General features: G+C 39.5%; 1 protein-coding gene across 2 annotated transcripts in view; it reads left to right on the forward strand.

The window, feature by feature from the left end:
• Positions 1 to 20,613, forward strand: part of Rnf17 (ring finger protein 17) — a 203,402-nt gene that overhangs the window by 174,399 nt on the left and 8,390 nt on the right. For both annotated transcript variants that reach the window (XM_004665887.2, XM_004665886.2), the window contains exons 30-32: positions 6,741 to 6,797; positions 18,348 to 18,464; positions 20,193 to 20,358. In XM_004665887.2, the coding sequence (XP_004665944.2) occupies positions 6,741 to 6,797; positions 18,348 to 18,464; positions 20,193 to 20,358 (340 nt within the window). The remainder of the gene's footprint in view (positions 1 to 6,740; positions 6,798 to 18,347; positions 18,465 to 20,192; positions 20,359 to 20,613) is intronic.

Consider the following 20,613-nt stretch of genomic DNA (forward strand, 5'->3'; position numbering starts at 1 on the left):
TTGTATTACTTTGGCTTTGTAATATAGCTTTAGTTCGGGTGTAGTGATACCTCCAGAGGTGTTCCTTTTGCTGAGGATATGTTCGTATATCCAAGGCTTTCTGCCGTTCCTTATAAATTTTGAGATCTTTTTTTTCAATCTCTGTGAAAAATGATGCTGGTATTTTTGTTGGTATTGTATTAAATCTGCATGTTGATTTTGGTAGAATTGCCATTTTCACAATATTAATTCTACCTATCCAGGAGCATGGGAGGTCTTTAAATCTGCCTAAGTTCTCAGTTTCTTTCTTGAGTGTTTTTAGGTTTCCATTATATAGGTCTTCCCCGTCCTTGGTTAGTGTTATTCTAAGGTATTTAATTTTTTTGTGGCTATTGAAAATAAAACAGCCTTGCTGATTTTTCTCTGTATAATTGTCCTTTGCTTATAAAAAGGCTACTGATTTTTGTGTGCTGATTTTTTACCCTGAAACTTTACTGAAGGAATTATTCAACTTTGGAAGTTTTGAGATGGAAACTTTCAAGTCACCATATATGTATATATATATGTATGTATGTATGTATGTGTGTGTGTGTATGTATGTGTATATATATATATATATATATGTGTGTGTGTGTGTGTATATATATATATATATATATATAATATATATAGGATCATGTCATCTGCAAATAAGACTAATTTGACTTCATCCTTTCCAATTTGTATCCATTTTATTTCTTTCTCCAACCTTATTGCTTGGGCTAGGACTTCTAGTACTACGTTGAAGAACAATGGTGAGAGTGGGCACCCCTGTCTTGTTCAGGGGTAAACTTCCTGAGTCTTTCCCCATTATGTACTAAGCTGCTTTATATATTGTATTTATTGTGCTGATGTATAAACCATTCATCTCTCTTCTCTCCAGCATTTTGATCATGAAGTTATGGTGTAGTTTGTCAAAGGCTTTCTCTTCATCTATTGAAGCGATCCTGTTTATGTGATTAAGTTTAGTTATGTGGTATATTATGTTAACCAATTTCTGTATGTTGAGCCATTCCTGCATCCCTGGGATGAAGCCTACTTGATCAAAGTGGATAATGCTTTTGAAGCCAGGCATGGTGGCACACTCCTTTAATCCCCAGCACTCAGGAGGCAGAGGTAGGAGGATCACTATCAGTTTGAAGCCACCCTGAGAGTACATGGTGAATTCCAGGTCATCCTGGACTAGAGTGAAGCCCTACCTTGAAAAAAAAATAATAATAATAATACTTCTGAAGTGTTGCTGTACTTGCATCTAAGTTCATCAGGTATATAAGCCTATAGTTTTGTTTTTTGTTTTTTGTTTGTTTGTTTTTTGTTACATGTCTGTCCGGTTTTAGTATTAGTGTGATGTTTGGTATACGTGTGATGTTAGCTTCATAGAAGGAGTTGGGGAGGATTCCCTGTTCTCTGATTGTATGAAACAGTTTGAGAAAATTGGTTTCAGTTTTTCAATGAAGAGTTGAATGAATTCGACTGAAAGGCATCCATCCAGTCCTGGACTTTTCCTTTGGTAAAGGTTTTTGATTACCTTTACAATCACAATGAAGGTAATAGGTTTGTTTAGGAGATTAATATGCCCTGAATTAAGTTTTGGTAGGTATTACATGTCTAAGAATTAATCCACTTCTTCCAGACTATCTAATTTTGTGGAGTAAAGATTTTGGAAGTATGTCTTGATGATTCTTCCAACTTCATTGATGTCTCTTGTGAGTGCTCACTTGTCCTTTGATTTCGTTAAATTGAGACTTCTTTTCATTTGATCAAGTTGACTAAAAGTTTACCAATTTTGTTTATTTTTTTCAAAGAACCAGCTCTTCATTTCATATATTTTCTTCTTTGCTTAGTTTCCAGTTCATTAATTTATGCTCTGATCTTTATAATTTCTTTCTATCTAGAGCTCTTAGCCTTTAGGTAGATGGTTACGTTATTAATTTGAGATCTCTCCATCTTTGTTATGAAGGCATTAAGTGCTATGAATTTTTCCCCTTAGGACTGCCTTCACTGTGGCCCATAAGTTCTGTAAATTATATTTTCATTATCATTAAATTTTAGACAAGTTTTTAAAAGCTTTATTTTGTTTTTGTTTATTTGCTGGTTTTTTGTTTGTTTTTTGTTTTTTGCATCATGTCCATCTCTGTTTTGAAGTACAATTTTAGTTTTAGGTCTGATTATCTTGATTCTTCCTGGAATTCATTCTTGCATTTGACCATGCCTTCATTAAGCTTAATCAGCAGGTTACTGACACCCTCTATTTGTTGACTTGCCTTCAATTCATTAATCCCTTTTTTGAGGCCTCTTTGGTTTTCTTCAATTAAATTAAGCCTAGCAACAAAAGCTGAGTGCTCTAACAGACAATTCTGCCCAATTTAATTTATGTGATTGTTGGGTTTTTGACCATATTCTTACAGTTCAGCAATTCTTTTGATCAGGGTCACATGTCTTGTGTTTTCATTTTGGGATTCAATTTCTGTTGCTTTCTCTGGTTTCATTGGAGGCTTCCATTGTGGAACTGGACATCCTTGGTGAATATCTCTCAGTTTTCTGACTTTCATTGTTTTTTTTCATGTTGTGGTTTATCCATCTAGGGGTAGGAGTCTTATTTTATTAAGGAGGAAGCAAGTATTTGTCCTTATAGGATCTTCAGTGAGTGTTCTATTTTAAGTGTGAACTGGATTTGAGTAGGATGGGGTAATAACTGCAGATGCACAGATTATGGAGCTTGCAAGTACTTCAAAGGTACCTGGGGAACTAGGAGCTCTGGCCTACTCACTCCACTTGTGCACACTCTTCAGCACAGGGGAGCCAGGGGTTAAGGAACCAGGGCCTGGGAAGCTGAAGAGCCAGCAGCAAGAGGTCAGCTCCTACAGTGGCTCATGTAACCCCTGGCTCAAGGGAACAGGGGTTTAGGGACCCAGGGGTAAGTCAATCTGGAAGGCAGATCAAAAGGCCTGCTTTGGCAGCATGCACACAGCGTCCAGGCAGTCCAAAGTCAGGAGCAGGGGTACCAAGACCAAGGAACTGGGAGGCAGAGAATGAGCCAGGAGCTCTGGCCTACTCACTCTATATGAGCACCCTCAAGAGCAGAGGAACAGGGATTTAGGGGCCTAGGGGCAAGTCTATCAGCAAGGCAGAGCAAAAGGCCTGCTTCAGCAGCATGCATACAGGGTACAGGCATCCGAAAGCCATGAGCAGAGGTACCAGGACCAGGGAACTGGGAAGAAGGGAACAAACCAGGAGCCCTGGCCTACTTACTTTGAGCATGCACCTCCATAGCAGGGGATCTACATTCTACTTGTTGAGACAAGGAGGCTGGCCTAAACCTGTGATCCTCCTGCCTCAGTTTTTCAAGTAGCTGGAACCACAGTCTTGTGTTCAGCTACCATTTTAGATCTTAGGGCACTTGAAATATTTAGATTAGGGATGCTTATGTCAGTGAAAATAACCCAAAGTTAAAACAGCCATTAAATCAGAAAATTTTCAGAGCCAAGTATAAGGGACATGCAGCCTATATAGTCTTTCTCTCATTTGCCTCCTCAGAAGGAACTCAGAGCCACACATTGGGCTTAGTTTCAATAAATATCCTATACCAGTTGCCATTTTTAATATTTTAGGGGTTGAGTTACCCTGCTATAGGAGTATTCAAGCAGGCTAAGTGGAATAAAATACAGGTAGATTCTAAAATTTAACTAAACACTATACACATTCAGTCAAAAACAGCCCCGAGTATGTATGCAAGAGTAGTTATTATAACGACCAGATCCTCTATCAACAAAGAGGTTAAGATTTCTGGTCTGTTGAGGGATCCAAGTCAGCTTGCGACCAAGTGAGACCCTTCCCTGGTGCAATCCCAGTTACCTTGGATGATTTTGATCTCAGACAAGTTGCTGCCTGGGTCGTCGGGCTGCTGTTCTGATTTCTGGAGCTGGGCACTGGCTTTTCCTGCGGGGCAAACCAAGCCTGGCAAGTGTGGCCCTGCAGATCAGCACCCCTGCTGCTGGAACTGCTGCTGCTCAAGCTGCCCCTGCTGGGACTGTAGCCACTGCTGCTGAAGTTGTTGCTGCTGGACCCACCGCTGCTGCTGCCTCTGCTGCTGCTGTAGCTGCCACTGCTGGAGCCACCACTGCTGCTGAAGCTGCTGCTGCTGTGTCCACTGCCGCTGCTCCCCCTGAAGCTGCTGCTGCCGAGTCTGCCACTGCTGCCACTCCTGGGTCTGCTGCTGCTGGGGCCGCTGTTAACGGTGCTGGAGCCACTGATGTTACTGCCGAACTCTGCTCCTGCTTGGGTCCCGCTGTCAGCCCAAGTTGGCGTGGCCGGGTCCCGGGCTGCTGCTCTGTTCGCCAGAGCTGGGCTCAGGCGGTGGGGGAGGGGAGGGAGCCGCAGCTGCTCTGGTTCTCTCACTGCTCCAAGCATTCTTCTACCTCGCGGTCTGCTCCTCTGCTGCTCGCTGCCGCTCTCCCCTCAGGTTTCCCAAGTTGCGGAGAGCACCGGTGTGAGGGAAAGCGCCCGCACCTGGCTTTTCATGCAGCTGGAGCCAAACCTGGCGGCTTTCTGGTGCGCCGTGGCCGCGGCGGTTGGCCGAGCTGCCGGAGCCACTTTTCCCACTTGTGCAGGCTCTGGATGCTCTGGAACTCTTCTACTTCTCCACTGCCGCTTCAATTACCTATACACCTCACTTTTTAGTAAAAGTGTGTATTTTGCTGAGTATTTTTGGTCTTTTTCCCCCTAGGCTGCTTTGGCGTGGTACCTACGCCACCATCTTAACCTGAAGTCTCCATTTTTAATATTTTAAATATCATTTCACATTCCAGGCTGCTAAAAATCCCTTAGATGACTAAGACATGCATCATAATAACATTTAATGCCCCCCCCCTTTTTGTTTGGTGCTGAGCACTGAATCCAGGTCCTTGTGCTTGCTAGGCAAGCGCTCATCCACTGAGCTAAATCCATGACCTCATAATAACATTTATATTACAAGACAGTTTTATTTCTAGAGTCACAGTTTCCTTTTTATAAAAAATATATTTTATTTATTTATTTAAGAGAGAGAAAGAGGCAGAAAATGGGTGTATCAGGACCTCCAGCCACTGCAGACGAACTCCAGACTCATGTGCCTTTATATGGGTCCTGGAGAATCAAACCAAGATCCTTTGGTTTAACAGGCAAACCCCTTAACCGCTAAACTATCTCTCCAGCCTAGGTTTTTTTTTTTTTTTTCTTTTGAAGCAAGCCCAACAGACTGGACTTTTTAATTTTTTTATTAGAGATAGAGGAAGAGGAAGAGAGAGTGAGAATGGGCATGCCAGGGCCTCTAGTCATTGCAAACGAACTCCAAATACATGTGCCACCTAGTGCATATGGCTTATGTGGGACCTGGAAAATCAAACCTGGGTCCTTAGGCTTTGCAGGCATGTGTCTTAACCACTAAGTCTTCTCTCTAGCCCCTGGACTTTTTTTTTAATGCAAGAGAGAGTGTAAAAGAGAATTGGTATGCCAGGGCCTCCAGCCACTGACACATGCAGTTTCTTGTGTGCATGTACAACCTTGACTGTGTGCTTCACTTTGTGTATTTGGCTTATGTGGGACCTGGAGAGTCAAACATGAGTCCTTGGGCTTCACGGGCAAGCACCTTTTCTGCTAAGCAATCTCTCCAGCTCTCTTTAGGGGTTTTTTTTTAATGCTATTTCAGATACCAACAAATTATATACAAAAACTGCATGTTCTGTTCAACATAGAAAAAAGTACTATTATGTCCAGCATGGCAGCTCATATCTTTAATTCTAGCACTCAGAAGTATGAAGTAGTAGGTTCACTGGGAGTTCCAGGCCAGCCTGGACTAGAATAACACTGCCTTCCCCTCCCCCCCCAAAAAAAACTTTCATGTGCTGAGAGTATAGTTCAATAGTAGACTGGTGGAGTGCTTGCATAGCATACATGAGGCCCTAGGTTCAATCTTCAGTACACCACCAAAATAAAAAAATTCTCTTAGAAACTGTGAAGTCACTTTTTGCCCATAATCCTTTCTGCAAACTTTTCTTTAAAGCAGAGTATAAGGGTGTGTTACAGTTAGCATCATGTTGCTGGGATGAACATCCAAACTAGGCACAATTTATAGGAGGAAGGGTTTATTTCAGATTACATATCCAGGGGAAGTTCCGTAATGGTAGAAGAGGCTGGTCTCCTTTCACAGATCCAAGCAGAGTGAGAAACCACCAGCAGGCACACCACACCAAAAGCAACAAGCAGCAGGGACCCATACAGAGCTCAAGAGCCTCTCTGCATACCTTTAGGCTAGAAATCAGATGTACCCCAGTAACACCTTAGGGCTAGACCCCAGGATCCACATATAGTGACACTTCTTCCAGCCAGGCATGGGAGATAAGCTTTTAAGTCTATTAGGGGACATACGTTCAAATTACCACAGGGCATATGTGTGTGTGTGTTTGAAAGGTTTATTTATTAAATTTATTTGTATAAAGATTACTTAGTCTCATTTGTACTCTTTTGTTAATGAATGTTTAACAGAATTTTAAGGATTCTTGGGGCTGAAGTATGAACAGATTACTTAGAACAGTAGCTATTCTTACAGTTAATCTGAAGTAACTATTAAGTGCCAGTATGAATGTTAACCCAGTTTTTATAAAAATGAAATATGAAAATGTCTTAAATAATATTGTATTAGATAACTGAAACTTTTAATCATTAATAATACTATGTTATTTCAGAAACCAACAGATGACAGTATGAAGTATGAGTATGAAAGATGGGAAATAAAATTTGAGGTAAGTTACAATCTACATATTTTAGAAATTTTCAGCAGTAGAAAACATCTGATTAAAGATCAAGAAGGAAGAATTTTATACCTTACTGAGCTACTCTTTAATACTATAAACTCACTGTCTTAAAATTCAATACATTTTAGTATTTACTGAATTGTGCAACCAATACCAATAATTCCAGAACATTACAAAAAGAAACCCTTATCAGCAGCAACCATTTCCCATTCTTTGCTTCCCCAGATTTATGGCAACTACTTATTCTTCTGTCTTTGTAGGTTTTCCTGTTTCATTTTATGTGGTTCTATAACTGGCTTTTTACCTCAGCATGTTTTCAATGCTTATACATTATAGTTCTTAGCAATACTTCATTTTTATTGCTAAATAGAATTCCATTATGTGGCTCTATTCTGTTTATCCATTAATCTGTTGACAGTTGGCTTGTTTCTACCTTTTATTTACTTATTTATTGTTTTTGGTTAAGCAGGGTCTTACTGTAATATAGGCTGGCCTAGAACTCATGGTTGTCCTTCTACCTCAGCCTTCCAAGTACATAAGAATGAGCCACCACATCCAGCATTTCTACCTTTTGGTGATTATAAACAATTTGGTTATAAACATTTATATGTAAGATTTTATATGGTTGTGTTTTCCTTTTCTCTTCAGTATATATTCAGAAGTAGAATTGCTGGGTCTGAAATAACTAGTTCACCATTTTAAGGAACTGTGGAACTGTTTCCCACAGAAACTATACCATTTTATACATGGAATGGGTAGGGGTTTTGTTTTTCTGTAGGTCCTGAGCACTTGTTGGCTTTTTTCTATGAAGTGGTTTATCATTATAGTTTTATTAAACATGTCTCTAATGATTAATAATAGTAGGGCATGGTGGCACATGCCTTTAACCCCAGCACTCAGGAAGCAGAGGTAGGAGGATCGCTGTGAGTTTGAAGCCACCCTGAGATTACAGCGAGACCCTACTTTGAAAAAACAAATTAAAAAAAGTAACAATGTTAAGCATCTTTCCATGTGCTTATTAACTATTTTTGTTTCTTTGGGGAAAATAAAATTCACTGATCATTTTATTTTTTCTTTATAGGGTTATAAGATTGTGTGATATACTCCACATACAAGTCCTTTTCAGAAGCATGATTTTCAAATATTTTTTCCCACTCTCTGGGTTGTCATTTCACCTTTCTTACCGTTTTTAAAAAAATATTTATGGGTTGAAGAGATGGCTTAGTGGTTAAGCACTTGTCTGTGAAGCCTAAGGGCCCTGGTTCGAGGCTTGATTCCCCAGGACCCACGTTAGCCAGATGCACAAGGAGCACACACATCTGAAATTTGTTTGCAGTGGCTGGAAGCCCTGGTGCAGCCATTCTCTCCCTCTCTCCCCCCCATCCCTCCTCCTCTCTGTCACTCTTAAATAAACAAATAAAAATTTAAAAAATTAAAATATATTTATATAAGTTAATCTTTCTTTGTAAAATTTCACTTCAATAAAATTCAATAATGGGTGTCACTTTCTGCTGAACTTTTCTAGGTTCAGATACTTGTTTTTGGTTTTGGCCCCATTTAGTAGTCATAAGACAACCTACAAATTTTAATGTGATAGTTTACCGCTTGTTAATTACCATATTCCTAAAGAATAAAAATACTGCTTTTCACAGAAAGTCTGCACCTGCATTTTATGTACATTTGATTTAACTGCCAACTGCCACAATCCTCTTGGGAATCATATAAATGGATTTAGGTTTTCTTTTTGCTTTGATTTATTTATTTTTACATTTTTATGTGTTTGTTGTTGTACATGTACATTTGTATGTGGGTAGGTACATGTGTGTGCACTTGTGTGGAGACCAGAGCACAGCCTTGGATGTCATCCTCACGTACTCTATCCACTTCTTTCTGAAGCAAGGACATTAACTGACCTAGTTTACCAGTTAGGCAAAATTAGCTAATCAGTGAATTGCAGGGATACCTGCCCAGTGCTGGAATTACAGGTGCATGCCACCATGCCCAGCATTTACATGAGTGCTGGGGTTTGAATTAAGGTCCTTAAGCTTCTGAAGCAAGCACTTAACAGACTGTGCTACCTCCCCAGACCTTTCTAATGCTTTTATGGGGCTTAAGAAATCAACTTTTGATGATTTTATTAATTTTTATTGACAACTTTCTTAATTATACACAATAAACCATGATAATTCCCTTCTATCCCCCACTTTCTCCTTCATAAATCCACTCTCCATTATAGGCCCTCCCTCTCTCAATCCATCATATCCTCTCCCCTCTCTCAGGGTTAGCTCAGGCTAACCTGGAATTCACTATGTAGTCTCAGGGTGGCCTCAAACTCATGGTGACCCTCCTACTTCTGCCTTATAAGTGCTGGGATTAAAGGCATGTACCAGTATGCCTGGCTTTAGTCTTTTATTTTTATGTCATCACCTACTCTTCCTGTTATGAGGGTGCTGTGTAGGTAGTACCAGGCATTACAAGTGTTGCAATCAAGTTTGCATTGCTAGCAGAAATCACCTGACCAAGAGCACCTTGTGGGGGGAAAACGGGTTTATTTTGGCTTAAAGGCTCAAGGGGAAGCTCTATGATAAGCAGGAGGTAGACATCACCTCTTCACCAACATCAGCTGGACAACAGCAACAGGAGAGTATGCCAAACACTGGCAAAGAGAAATTGGCTGTAATACCCATAAGCCTGCTCCCAACAATACACTGCCTCCAGGAGGTGTTAATTCCCAAATCTCCATCAGCTGGGAACCTACCATTAAAAACACCCATGTTTAAGGGAAACACCTGATCAAACAACCACAGCAAGGTCATTGATATCGAGGCTATTTTGTGTCTTGAAGAATGCATTATAAGCAGTCCTACTCTTCCTTTGGCTCTTAACATTCTTTCTGCCAATTCTTGTGCAATGTACCCTGAACCTTGGAGGATGTGATAGAGATGTTTCAGTGCTGAACACTTCTCTGTCACTTCTTCTCAGCACTGTGTTGCCTTTTGAGTCATTTCAGAGGTCACCACCATCTTAAAAGAGAAGCTTCTCTAATCCAAAAGTGAAAATAGTGTTAATATGTGAGTATTAACATTAAGGGAAGTGCTTATTGGGCAGTTTGGTGAGCATAATATATGCATTTAGTCAGACACCAGCAGGTGTTACACCCCTAGGCCTCAAGAACCTCCCCTGACTTAGGCTTTTGCTTAGGTTTTCAGTACTAGATCTGTAGTTTCTCTGATGGAGTATGCCTCCAGTCTAATTAGAGCAGTTGGCTTCCCCTATAACAGATGTGCCACTCTTGCACCCGTTAGCTCATTTGGCCTGGCTGGCCAGACTTAAGGCTTGCAGTCTCCGCTATTGCTTATCTCCACCGATGACTTCTGTCTCCCTTAGGGCTGCATGCAGTATAGCTTTTTCCAGCATTCTGTCAGCTGGTCTACATGGAAGAGATATTCAGCTCAGCTCCAGCTTGATTTTTAGTGACCTTGCAGTCCAAGCATGTAGAGTCATTAGCAATAGGGTCTTACCATCTATTTCCAGTAGGAACCCAAGAGTCTTAGCAATGACCTGTAATGTTTGGGGGGCATCAGGAACCTCCCTGGCCAACAATTCTCTGGAAGGTATCCCATCCCTGGCACTGAAATTTTTCTAGAAACAGTTTATGGCTTGTAGGTGTGCCATTATCCAAACAAATACATTTCCATATGACTTATTTGTAACTTGTTGAATTTTGATTACCACTCCCCTATCCTTCTGTTATGCAATCTCTTCCCATAACCTCCCTTAGGCCATTGCACCCCCAGTAATCTGTTCATCTACTTACATATATACAATATATAAGCCTTACATCTTCCCCTCTCCTCCCTCCCTTATATCCCTTTTCTACCTTACTAGCCTCTACATTTATTTTGAAAATCAGAGGACTCTAGGTTCCTGGATGTACATCTGGGTCTCCTGTTTTGTTCATTGATCTATGCTTCTGTTTTGTGCCAATATCATACTGTTTTTGTTACCATGGCTCTGTAATATAGGTTAAAATCATGTATGGTGATACCACCAGCCTTAGTTTTGTTGCTCAAAATTGTTTTAGATAATCAAGGTTTGGGGGGCTTCAAAATGAATTTTAGGATTGTTTTTTCTATTTCCATGAAGAATGCCATTGGAATTTTAATGGGATTGCATTAAATGTATAGATTGCTTTTGGTAAGATTGCCATTTTCACAATATTGATTCTTCCAATCCAAAAACATGGGATGTCTTTCCATTTCCTAGTGTCTTCTGCAATTTGTGTCTTGAGTGTTTTAAAGTTTTCATTGTAGAGATCCTTCACTTCCTTGGTTAGATTTATTCCAGGTGCTTTATATTTTTGAGGCAATTGTGAATGAGAGTGATTCTCTGATTTCCTCCTCTGTGTATTTGAATGTTTTCTGTGTCTGTCTCCTTCACCCTTGTGCTGGTACCAGGTTCACTGAAAAAGTAGCTCTTGCTCATTACCCACTAACTCTGTGGCTTCGGCTGGTGCCCAGGTGGGGTGCGATGGGCTGATTCTCTCCTCAGGTTCTGCGTCCTTCTAAAAAAGAGAAGCAAAGTCTATGATGGGGAGTGAGGTCAGTGCAAGATAAATGGATACTCATTCTTATTTTAGAGAGAATTTAATAGATGTTGGCCCTCTTGTAGCCCACTATTAGTGAGTGGGATCTTGATATTGAGAGCAGGCTTATTTTGGGGTACATTTGTGACTTGTTTCCCTGCTCCAGGTATGGATTCTGTTCCACTAAGCAGATCTGTTAGCCAAATCAAGAGCAGTTGGTGAGCATCACATCAGGTTGATTGCTACTCAGTAATTTATACCACAAGTTGCTTAGACAGATGTTGGTCATTTTCTCCCAGTCAGTCATGTAACACCTTTTTACACTAGACAAGCTAACTGTCTGGGGACTAACTCTATTCCAGTTTCCAGCCAGGTCTCCCATATTCTGTCCCACAGCATATGGTATCTTCAGCAGTAGGGTCTTACCATTGACCTTTGGTGGGTCATCAAGTACTCTGACAGAATTCTGTCTTTGGGGAAACTTTGTAGGTCTGTCTGATCAACAGCTCACTGTGGATGTTGCCTACATGCTGGTACTGGGAGTTACTGGTCAGTACCAAGGAGGAAAAAGGAAGAAAAATATAGGTAATATAAAAAAGAAAGAGAGAGAGAGAAACAGGAGAATATTAAGGATAGTCTTTATCATACCCTGCCCAGGCTCCAGTGCATCAGGTATTCTCTTCTCTCTAAGCAACTGATGAAGGTTCGACTTTTAGTATGTCTTTCAGGATGTAGGATTTTATGGTACCATTTCCATTTGGGTCCAGTTTTTTGTCATCCCCACCACCACCACACACACCCTTACCCTCCCCTCCTGCCTCACCATCCCTATTGTCCAGTCCTCCAGATATTTGTTAGGTATGTCAGCATCACAGGCAGATTGAGGTTAGGGGCCAGAGATGAGTGAGACCATGCAAGGAATATCTTTCTGTGATTGGGTCATTTTACTGAGAATGATCTGTTCCAGGTTTCACTATTTTTCTTCAAATTTCATTGTATCATTTTTCCTTATTGCTGCATAGAATTCCATCATTAACCTTTGGCGGGTCATCTTAGTTATCCATTTGTCTAAAGATGGGCATTTCAGTTGATTCTAGCTCTTAGCTATTATGAATTGAGCAGCTATAAACATGGTTGAGAAAAGGTCTCTGAGGTGAGGTTTGGAGCTTTTAGGGTAAATGCCCAATAAGGGAATAACTGGATCTGTTGGTACCTCTATAGTCATCCTTTATAGGAGTCTCCATATTGCTTTCCATAGTGGTTGTACCAACTTAAATTCGCACCAATAGTTAATGAGGGTTCCTATTTCCCCACACTCTTGCCAGCATTTCTTTTCATTTGATTTTTTGTTTGCCATCCTTACTGGGGTAAAGTTAAATCTAGTAGTTGTTTTAATTTGCATTTCCCTGTTGATTAGGTATGTTGAACATTTTCTTAAGTGTGTGTTTGCCATTTGTATTTCTTCCTCTGAGAACTCCCTATGCAATTCTCTGCCCCATGTTGTGAGTGGGTTGTTTGACTTTTTATTGTTTAGGTTTTTGAGTTCTTTGTATATTCTAGAAATTAGGCTTCTGTCTAATGTGTATCCAGCAAAAATTTTCTCCCATTTTGTGGGTAATCTATTGGCTCTGCTTATTGTATGTTTGTGAAAAAGCTTTTGAGCTTCCTGAGATCCCAATGGTTGAGTGATTGTTTAATTTCTTGAGCTACTGGGTTTTGTTCAAGGTGTTTTTTTTTCCCACTCCTATATCATAGAAAATTCTTCCTATTTCTTCTTTTAGTAGTAGCACAGTTTCTGCTATATTGAGATCCTTGATCCATTTGGACTTGATTTTTGTGTATGGCAAAATGTGTGGATTGAGTTTCATTTTTCTGCATATTCAGTTTGTCCAGCACCATTTGTTGAAGATGCTGTCTTTTTTTCCAGTCTACATTGTTAAGATCGTTGTCAAATATCAAGTAGCTGTAACTGCTTGACCGAAAGTCTGGGTCCTCAATTCTATTCCATTGGTCTATGTTCCTGCTTTTATGCCAGGACCATGTTGTTTTTATTATTATGGCTTTGTAGTATAGCGTTAGATCAAGTATGGTGGTGCCTCCTCCTGCCTTTTTATATGAACTTTGAGATCATTTTTTCTATCTCTGTGAAGAAAGATGTTGGGATATTTATTGGTATTGCACTAAATCTATATATTTCTTTTGGTAAGATTGCAATTTTCACAATGTTAATTCTGCCTATCCAGGAGCATGGGAGGTCTTTCCATTTTCTCAAGTCCTCCTCAGTTTCTTTCCTGAGTGTATATTTTCATTGTAAAGGTCTTTCACCTCCTTGGTTAATGTTATTTCAAGGTTTTTTTATGCTAATGAAAATGGGACAATGCCACTTAACTTTTTTCTCTGTATCTTTGTCTTTTGCATATAGAAAGGCTATTGGTTTTTGTCCATTGATTTTGTATCCTGCTACTTTGCTGAAGGAGTTAAGCGCTTTTAAGAGTTTTGACATGGAGGTTCTTGGGTCACTTATGTATAGAATCATGTCGTCTGCAATAGAGCTAACTTAAGTTCTTCCTTTCTGCTTTGTATCCCTTTTATCTTTCTCCTGTCTTACTGCTTGAGCTAGGACCTCCAGAACTGTGTTGAAGAGCCGAGATAAGAGTGGATACCCCTGTCTTGTTCCTGACTTCAATGGGGATTCCTTCAGTCGCTCCCCATTAAGTATTATTTGGGCTTTTGGAGCTTTATATATAGCCTTTATTTTGTTGAGATATAGACCATCCATGCCTATTCTCTCCAGTGTTTTGATAATGAAGTGATGTTGTATTTTCTCAAAGGCCTTTTCTGCATCTATCAAGGTGATCGTGTGGTTTTTGTGCTTAATCTTATTTATGTGGTGTATTACATTGACAGATGTTCAACCATCCCTGCATTCCTGGAATGAATCCTACTTGATCCAGGAGGATGATGCTCTTGATGTGTTGTTGAATTCGGTTTCCAAGGATTTTGTTCAGGATCTTTGTGTCTAAGTTCATCAGGGAAATAGGCCTTAACCACTAAACCATCTCCCCAGCCCCCATCTGCTGATTTTTGGTATGCCTTGTTCTTCTTTTTCCAAGGCCTTAAGGTGAAGCATTAAGTTGTTTACTTACAACCTTTCTAATTTCTTAATATAGGTACTTAAGGTTATAATTTTTCCTCTTAAAACGGACTTCATTGTGTCACAAAGGTTTTAGTATGTTGTGTTCTCATTACTATTTAATTCTATGAAGTTTTTCATTTCCTTTTTAATTTCTTCAATGACACATTCATCATTTAGTAATGTAATGTTTTGTTTACATGATTTTGTGTATGCTGTGTAGTTTATCTGGCTGTGGATTAGTAGTTTAATCCCATTGTGATCAGATAGAGTGCAAGGAATTATTCAGTTTTCCTGTATTTGTTAACATACAGTTTGTGTCCTAATATATGGTCTATTTTAGAGAATGTTCCATGTGCTCCTGAAAAGAATGTGTGTATTCTGCAGTATTTGGATGGAAAGTTCTGTAGATATCTGTTAGTTACATTTGTTATATGACATTCTTTAACCCAGATGTGTCTCTGTTTATTTTTTGCTTGGAAGGCCTGTCAATTGATGAGAGTGGGGTATTGAAGTCACAAACTACAGTTGCACTTGATGTTATCTGTGACCTTAAGTTTAATAGTGCTTGTTTGAAAAATCAGGAGCACCCATATTAGACGCATATATGTTTACAATTGTAATGTCCTCCTGTTGAAGTGTTACTTTAGTCAGTATAAAGCGACCTTATCTTTTCTAACTAATGTTGCTTTGAAGTCTATCCTTCCCTTTTGCTTGAAATACCATTTTACATCCTTTTACCCTAAGATAGTGTCTGTCTTTTATGGAGAGGTGCATTATTTGGAAGATTCTGCCTTTTAAACCAGTTTGCAAGTCTGTGTCTTGGTGGGGGCATTGAGGCCATTGATACTAAGAGTTATTATTGAAAGGTATATATTTATTCTTGCCATTCTTCTTGTTTTGTAGTACTTCCAGCGTTTCCTTTACTCTCTTGTGTTAACTATTATTTTAGTGTGCTTTATTTTTTCCTGTTTCCTCATGTGTGTGCTTTCCTTTCTCTTCAGTATGGAGGATCCCTTCAAAGTATTTTCAGTAGAGTTGGATTAGTAGTCATATATTCATTTAGCCTGTTTTTGTTGTGGAATGTCCTTATTTCTCCATTAATTTAGAGACTTGCTTTGCTGGATAAAGTAATCTTGGTTGACATTTGTGATCTTTCAGAATGTGGAATTCATCATCCCAAACCCTGTTATCTGCTGTTATCCTGATAGGCTTGCCTTTATAAGTGGCCTGATGTTTCTTTCTAACTGCTTTTATTATATTTTTTATTGTTTGTGTTTTTAGGAGTTTAATTATAATATGGTGAGGAGAAGTTCTTTCCTGATTTTGTTTGGCTGGCTTTCTAAAGATTTCTTGTATCTATATTGCTATCTCTTTCCCTATTTGGGGGAAATTTTCTTCAGTGAGTTTGTTGAAAAGACCTACTATACCTTTGGAATGAAATTCTTCTCCTACTATATACCCTGAATTCTTGTTTCTCTCTCTCTGTATTTTTCTGAGTATCTTGAAATTCCCATTTGATACCTTACTATTAGTTTGTCTTTCTCTTTTTTGGACTGTAGTAGATCTGATTTTGGACTGTTCTACCACTTGGTCTTCCAGTTTAAATATTTTTTCTCTCCTTCATTTTATTGGTGAGACTATTTTTTAAAAAAGTTTGAGAGAGAAAGAGAGAGAATGGATGTACCAGGGCCTTCAGCCAGTGCAAATGAACTCCAGATACATGTACCACCTTGTACACACATGTGACATTATGTTTTCCTTCAGTTTGTTCTTTGATTTCTTTGAGCATATTTATACTCATTCTTTTGAAATCTGTGTCAGGAATTTCCTCTAAATCAGTCTCACTGGAGGTCATTTCTGATGGATTTATAATTTGGGGGAGAACTATATTGTCCTGATATTTTTGTTTCTTGTATTATGATGTAGAGATTTTTACATCTTGGGTGAACTTGATGGTTGGGTTTTCTAATTATCTGAAGTATTCTTAGACATGTAAATATGATGTTACATATCTTCAGGGTAGGAGCTTAAGGTGCCAGGTGTGGCTCTTTAATGACTTCCAGAGTAACAGCAGAAGTGACCCAAGGTGTTGGGTTTGCCTGCTATGCAAATATTCTAGTAGGCTAGATGGAACAAAATACAGGCAAATTCTGAAATTCCAACTGAACAATATACACATTCAATCAAAACCAGCACAAAGTATTTATGTAAGAGTGGGTATTAAACAAACAATCTAACAAAGCCAAAGCCTCTAAGGGTGTATATTGCCCCACACCCTTAATCCTGTCAACTGGAAGGCTGAGATTTCTGGTATGTTAAGGGTTCCAGATCAGCCTGGGACTGAGTGAGACCCTGCCCCCAAGAAGACACATAAATCATGAAGCAGCAAAGGACAACCCCAAAATACAACTTATTTAAGAATGGTAATGCTGACCATCAGTCAAATCTAACACATAACCTTCCCTGACATGGAGGGTGTGATTATCATTTCCAAAACAGGGCTGTAGACTGGGCCTTGGGGCAGATATACTGACCTTGTGTAAGTAGACCCTATTTACTTGTGGGATGGCTTCATTCTCATCTATGCTGTGTGCATACTTGGGTCCCTCTTTACTGCATTGTGGGCCTGGCTAAGCCGTCTGGGTTGGTGGGTCTGCTGTTCTGATCCCCTGTGCTGGGTACAGTGTAACTGAGTTCCCTTCTCCATGTGTCCAGTTGTTGCCAGTGCTGGTATTTGGGAGAGGGGAGGCTGTGAAGGGTGCCTAAAGTTGTACAGGAGCTGCATAGCTGTTCTCTGAGATTCTCTTCCTCTCAAGCAGCTCAGCTGGTCCCTGCTGTCTTCTCCTTCAGGTTTCTTGACTGTGAGGAGGCTGGTGTAAGTGGAAAATCTCTTCACCTGACTTCTCCTGTAGCTCAGGCAGTGCCAGTGGACCAGCACCATTGTGGGAGCCAATTTTTTATGTTTCTATGGTTTCTATGGTTGCTAGAAGCTCTGGGTCTCTCCTGTTTCTCTGCTGAAACTGATAATTCCTTTTACACCTTCACTTTTTGGTAGAAGAGTATATTTTGCTGTTTTTTTTTCTGCTTATCTCCTACCCTAGGCTGCTTTGGTATGTATGGGCACTATGCTGTTATCTTACCCAGAAGTCCAAACTTTTGATGATTTTAAGTTAATCTCCTCTTAGCATTTCATATATTATCTTAGTTTTTCTTATTAAGTCACTACCTGTTGTGAAAAGAAATGCTTCATAAATATATGAAGAAAAGGAAATGTCCCCAATTCTGCACCTTCCACTCATTAATGGCAGTTATAGTGGAACATTTGTTAACTGTTCTTCTATATGTATATATGTAGATAGATATGTCTGAAGACATTCATGCATGTTTGTCTTAAAGCATTTTTCACTGGAGGGATGAAAGAATTTTAAAGGTCTTTATGTCATTTCATTTTGTTCCTTCTATTTCAAAATTAATTTGTAGTATTCATTATGTAGGAGATCTTTCTTTCTGCTAATTGAAAATAAATGGATAGTATAATGAATATTTTATATTTTATTTATTGGAGAGAGAAAAAGTGAAAGAGGCAGATAGGAAGAAGAAATAGGTGCAGCAGGGCCTTGACTGCAAACAAATTCCAGATGCATGCACCATTTTGTGCATATGGTTTACATAGGTACTGGGGAAGTAAACCTTGGTCCTTAAGCTTTTCAGATAAGTGTCTTAACTGTGAGGCCATCTCTCCAGCCTCACAATGAGTTTTTAACATAACTGATTTGAATAATTCCTATTCTGAAATTTAAAATTTTTGTGGTTTTAGGAATTGCTTTTGTCTGGGACAGAGACTCTCATTTTGCCATCATATTTGTCTTCATTTCTGCCTCCACCAGAAGAACTGTATGCTGTTCAAGTAAAGCATGTCGTCTCACCTAATGAAGTATGTAGCAGAAGTGCTTAATAAGTGGTTAAGAGCACAGCAACTATCTTGATCGTAAATACTAGAATTGACTCTTCACTTCTCCATCTTCCTGATTATAAATTACAGAAGATTGGCAATGTCCAATTGACACCACTCTTTCATGTTCTTTTCAGATATTTGTCAATGCTTCAGGTGGCAGCTATTTTATAAGCACCTGAGTTCCTAGAGTAATTTTCACTATTATATTTATATTGATTATTTAGAATATTTTTGTTTATTTTCGAGATAGGGTCTCACTCTAGCCCAGGTTGACTTGGAACTCACTACCATGCCTGGGCTTTATTATTTAGATCTTAAGATGGAACCTTATGCAATCATAAGCATCTCACTCCTGAGGCTTTCTCTGCACTGATTTCTAATGCTCTTTTCCCTGTTTTGACGTACCACTTATTCTCCACACATTGTCCTATTATGGCTGTCTTCCTCTTTAAACACTTAAGTACATAAAAGCAGGTTTAGTCTGTGTGGTTCAGTTTAGTCTCAAAATCTAGTGCCTGATGTGTAGTGATCTCTTGTTGATATTGACTGAAAAGATGCACTAAAGAAAATCTACTTAATGTCCTTAACTAACTAGAAGGCAACTCCTTGTCTTTAATAGACTAAATCAGTGTCTCATAGGCACAAGCTAAGTGTGCTGCCTTTTCATCAGATCAATTTGTATACAACTATTGCTAGGTCATATAATGGAAGTTTTGTTTATATAATAAATAACCCCAAACTTAGCCACTTGAAATGATATACATGAGGGTCATAAATCCAATAGCAGGACTGGAGAAATGGCTCAGTGGTTAAAGCACTTGCCTTCAAAGCCTAAGGACTCAGGTTCAGTTCCCTAATACCCACATAAAGCCAGATGCACAAAGTGGCATATGCGTCTGGAGTTTGTTTGCAATGGCTAGAGACCCAGGCATACCCATTTCTCTTGCTCTCTTCCTCTCCCTCTCCCTCTCTCTCTTTTTCTTGGTCTCTCTCTGCCAAATAAATAAATAATTTTTGGGGGGAAGGGGTACCTAGGCTGACCTAGAATTCACTATGTAATCTCAAGGTGGCCTTGAACTCACGGTGATCCTGCTATCAAGGCATGTTCCACCACACTTACCTAATAAAATATTTAAAGAAATACAATAGCAACTTAAGTCTAGCTCATGAAATTGCAGTCAAGATATAGGTAAGAACAGCGAAATCTGCTTCTGAAAAGTTACATTGCCAGGAATAGTGGAACATGCTGTGATCCTGACACATGGGGGATGGAGACCAGAAGATTAGGAGAGGAATTTGAGATCACTCTTGGCTACATAGAGTTCAAGGCCAACTTGGGCCACAGGAAACTCTGTAAACAAACAAGTAAATAATCACATGAATATGCCCAGAAAGCTTATAGTTCTGGCTCTGGGGCCTTTCCAGTAGCCTGTTGCCACTTGTAGCTACATAGTTCCTAGAGAATACAGTACCCAGCAAGGGGAGCATAATACATCTCACACATCTCACTCCTACTTCAGTTGTTCCTTGGTTACAATATTAGTATGGTGGGATGGGCAGGGAATACCATGGGGTAACAGTGAATAGAAGGAGACAGGGAACACTGCAGCCCTAATTGGAGGCCGCATGTCACAATTTTTGTCCACATAGCTGAATACCAGAAATTACAGAATTTAAAAGGATATTTCCTTCCCTTCCCCCACTTAGGTGTACATTTGCCTTGAATCTGTAGAAAGTTGTAATCAGTTTAATCATAGTGACACAGATGCCAGTGGAGTCATTTGGGAATCAGAGCCAGAGAGCCTTGAAGAAGCTTTGCAGAGGTTTAATAAGAATGTGGAGACATTTCCTCCTCTAACCGACTTTAGCACAGGTATGCTCATGTTCTCAATGACACAAGATTCTTGGTAAGACTTGGTTTTTGTTCTAATAAGCTGGGGAGGTTGGTTGGGTTGTTTCTAATATTCACTGAGTTTCCTTGTCCTTGTCCTCTACTTTACATGTATGATCTTAACCCTAAGACTACCCTGAAGACCATTTCTTTCCATTTTCTAGATTAGGGAGGTAAACTAAGAGAAGTTAACTCCTGTGGGACACTTTTCCCCACTACCCCCACCATGGGACACTT

This window comes from Jaculus jaculus, chromosome 3, assembly GCF_020740685.1.
Source record: "Jaculus jaculus isolate mJacJac1 chromosome 3, mJacJac1.mat.Y.cur, whole genome shotgun sequence".
Taxonomy (NCBI): Eukaryota; Metazoa; Chordata; class Mammalia; order Rodentia; family Dipodidae; genus Jaculus; species Jaculus jaculus.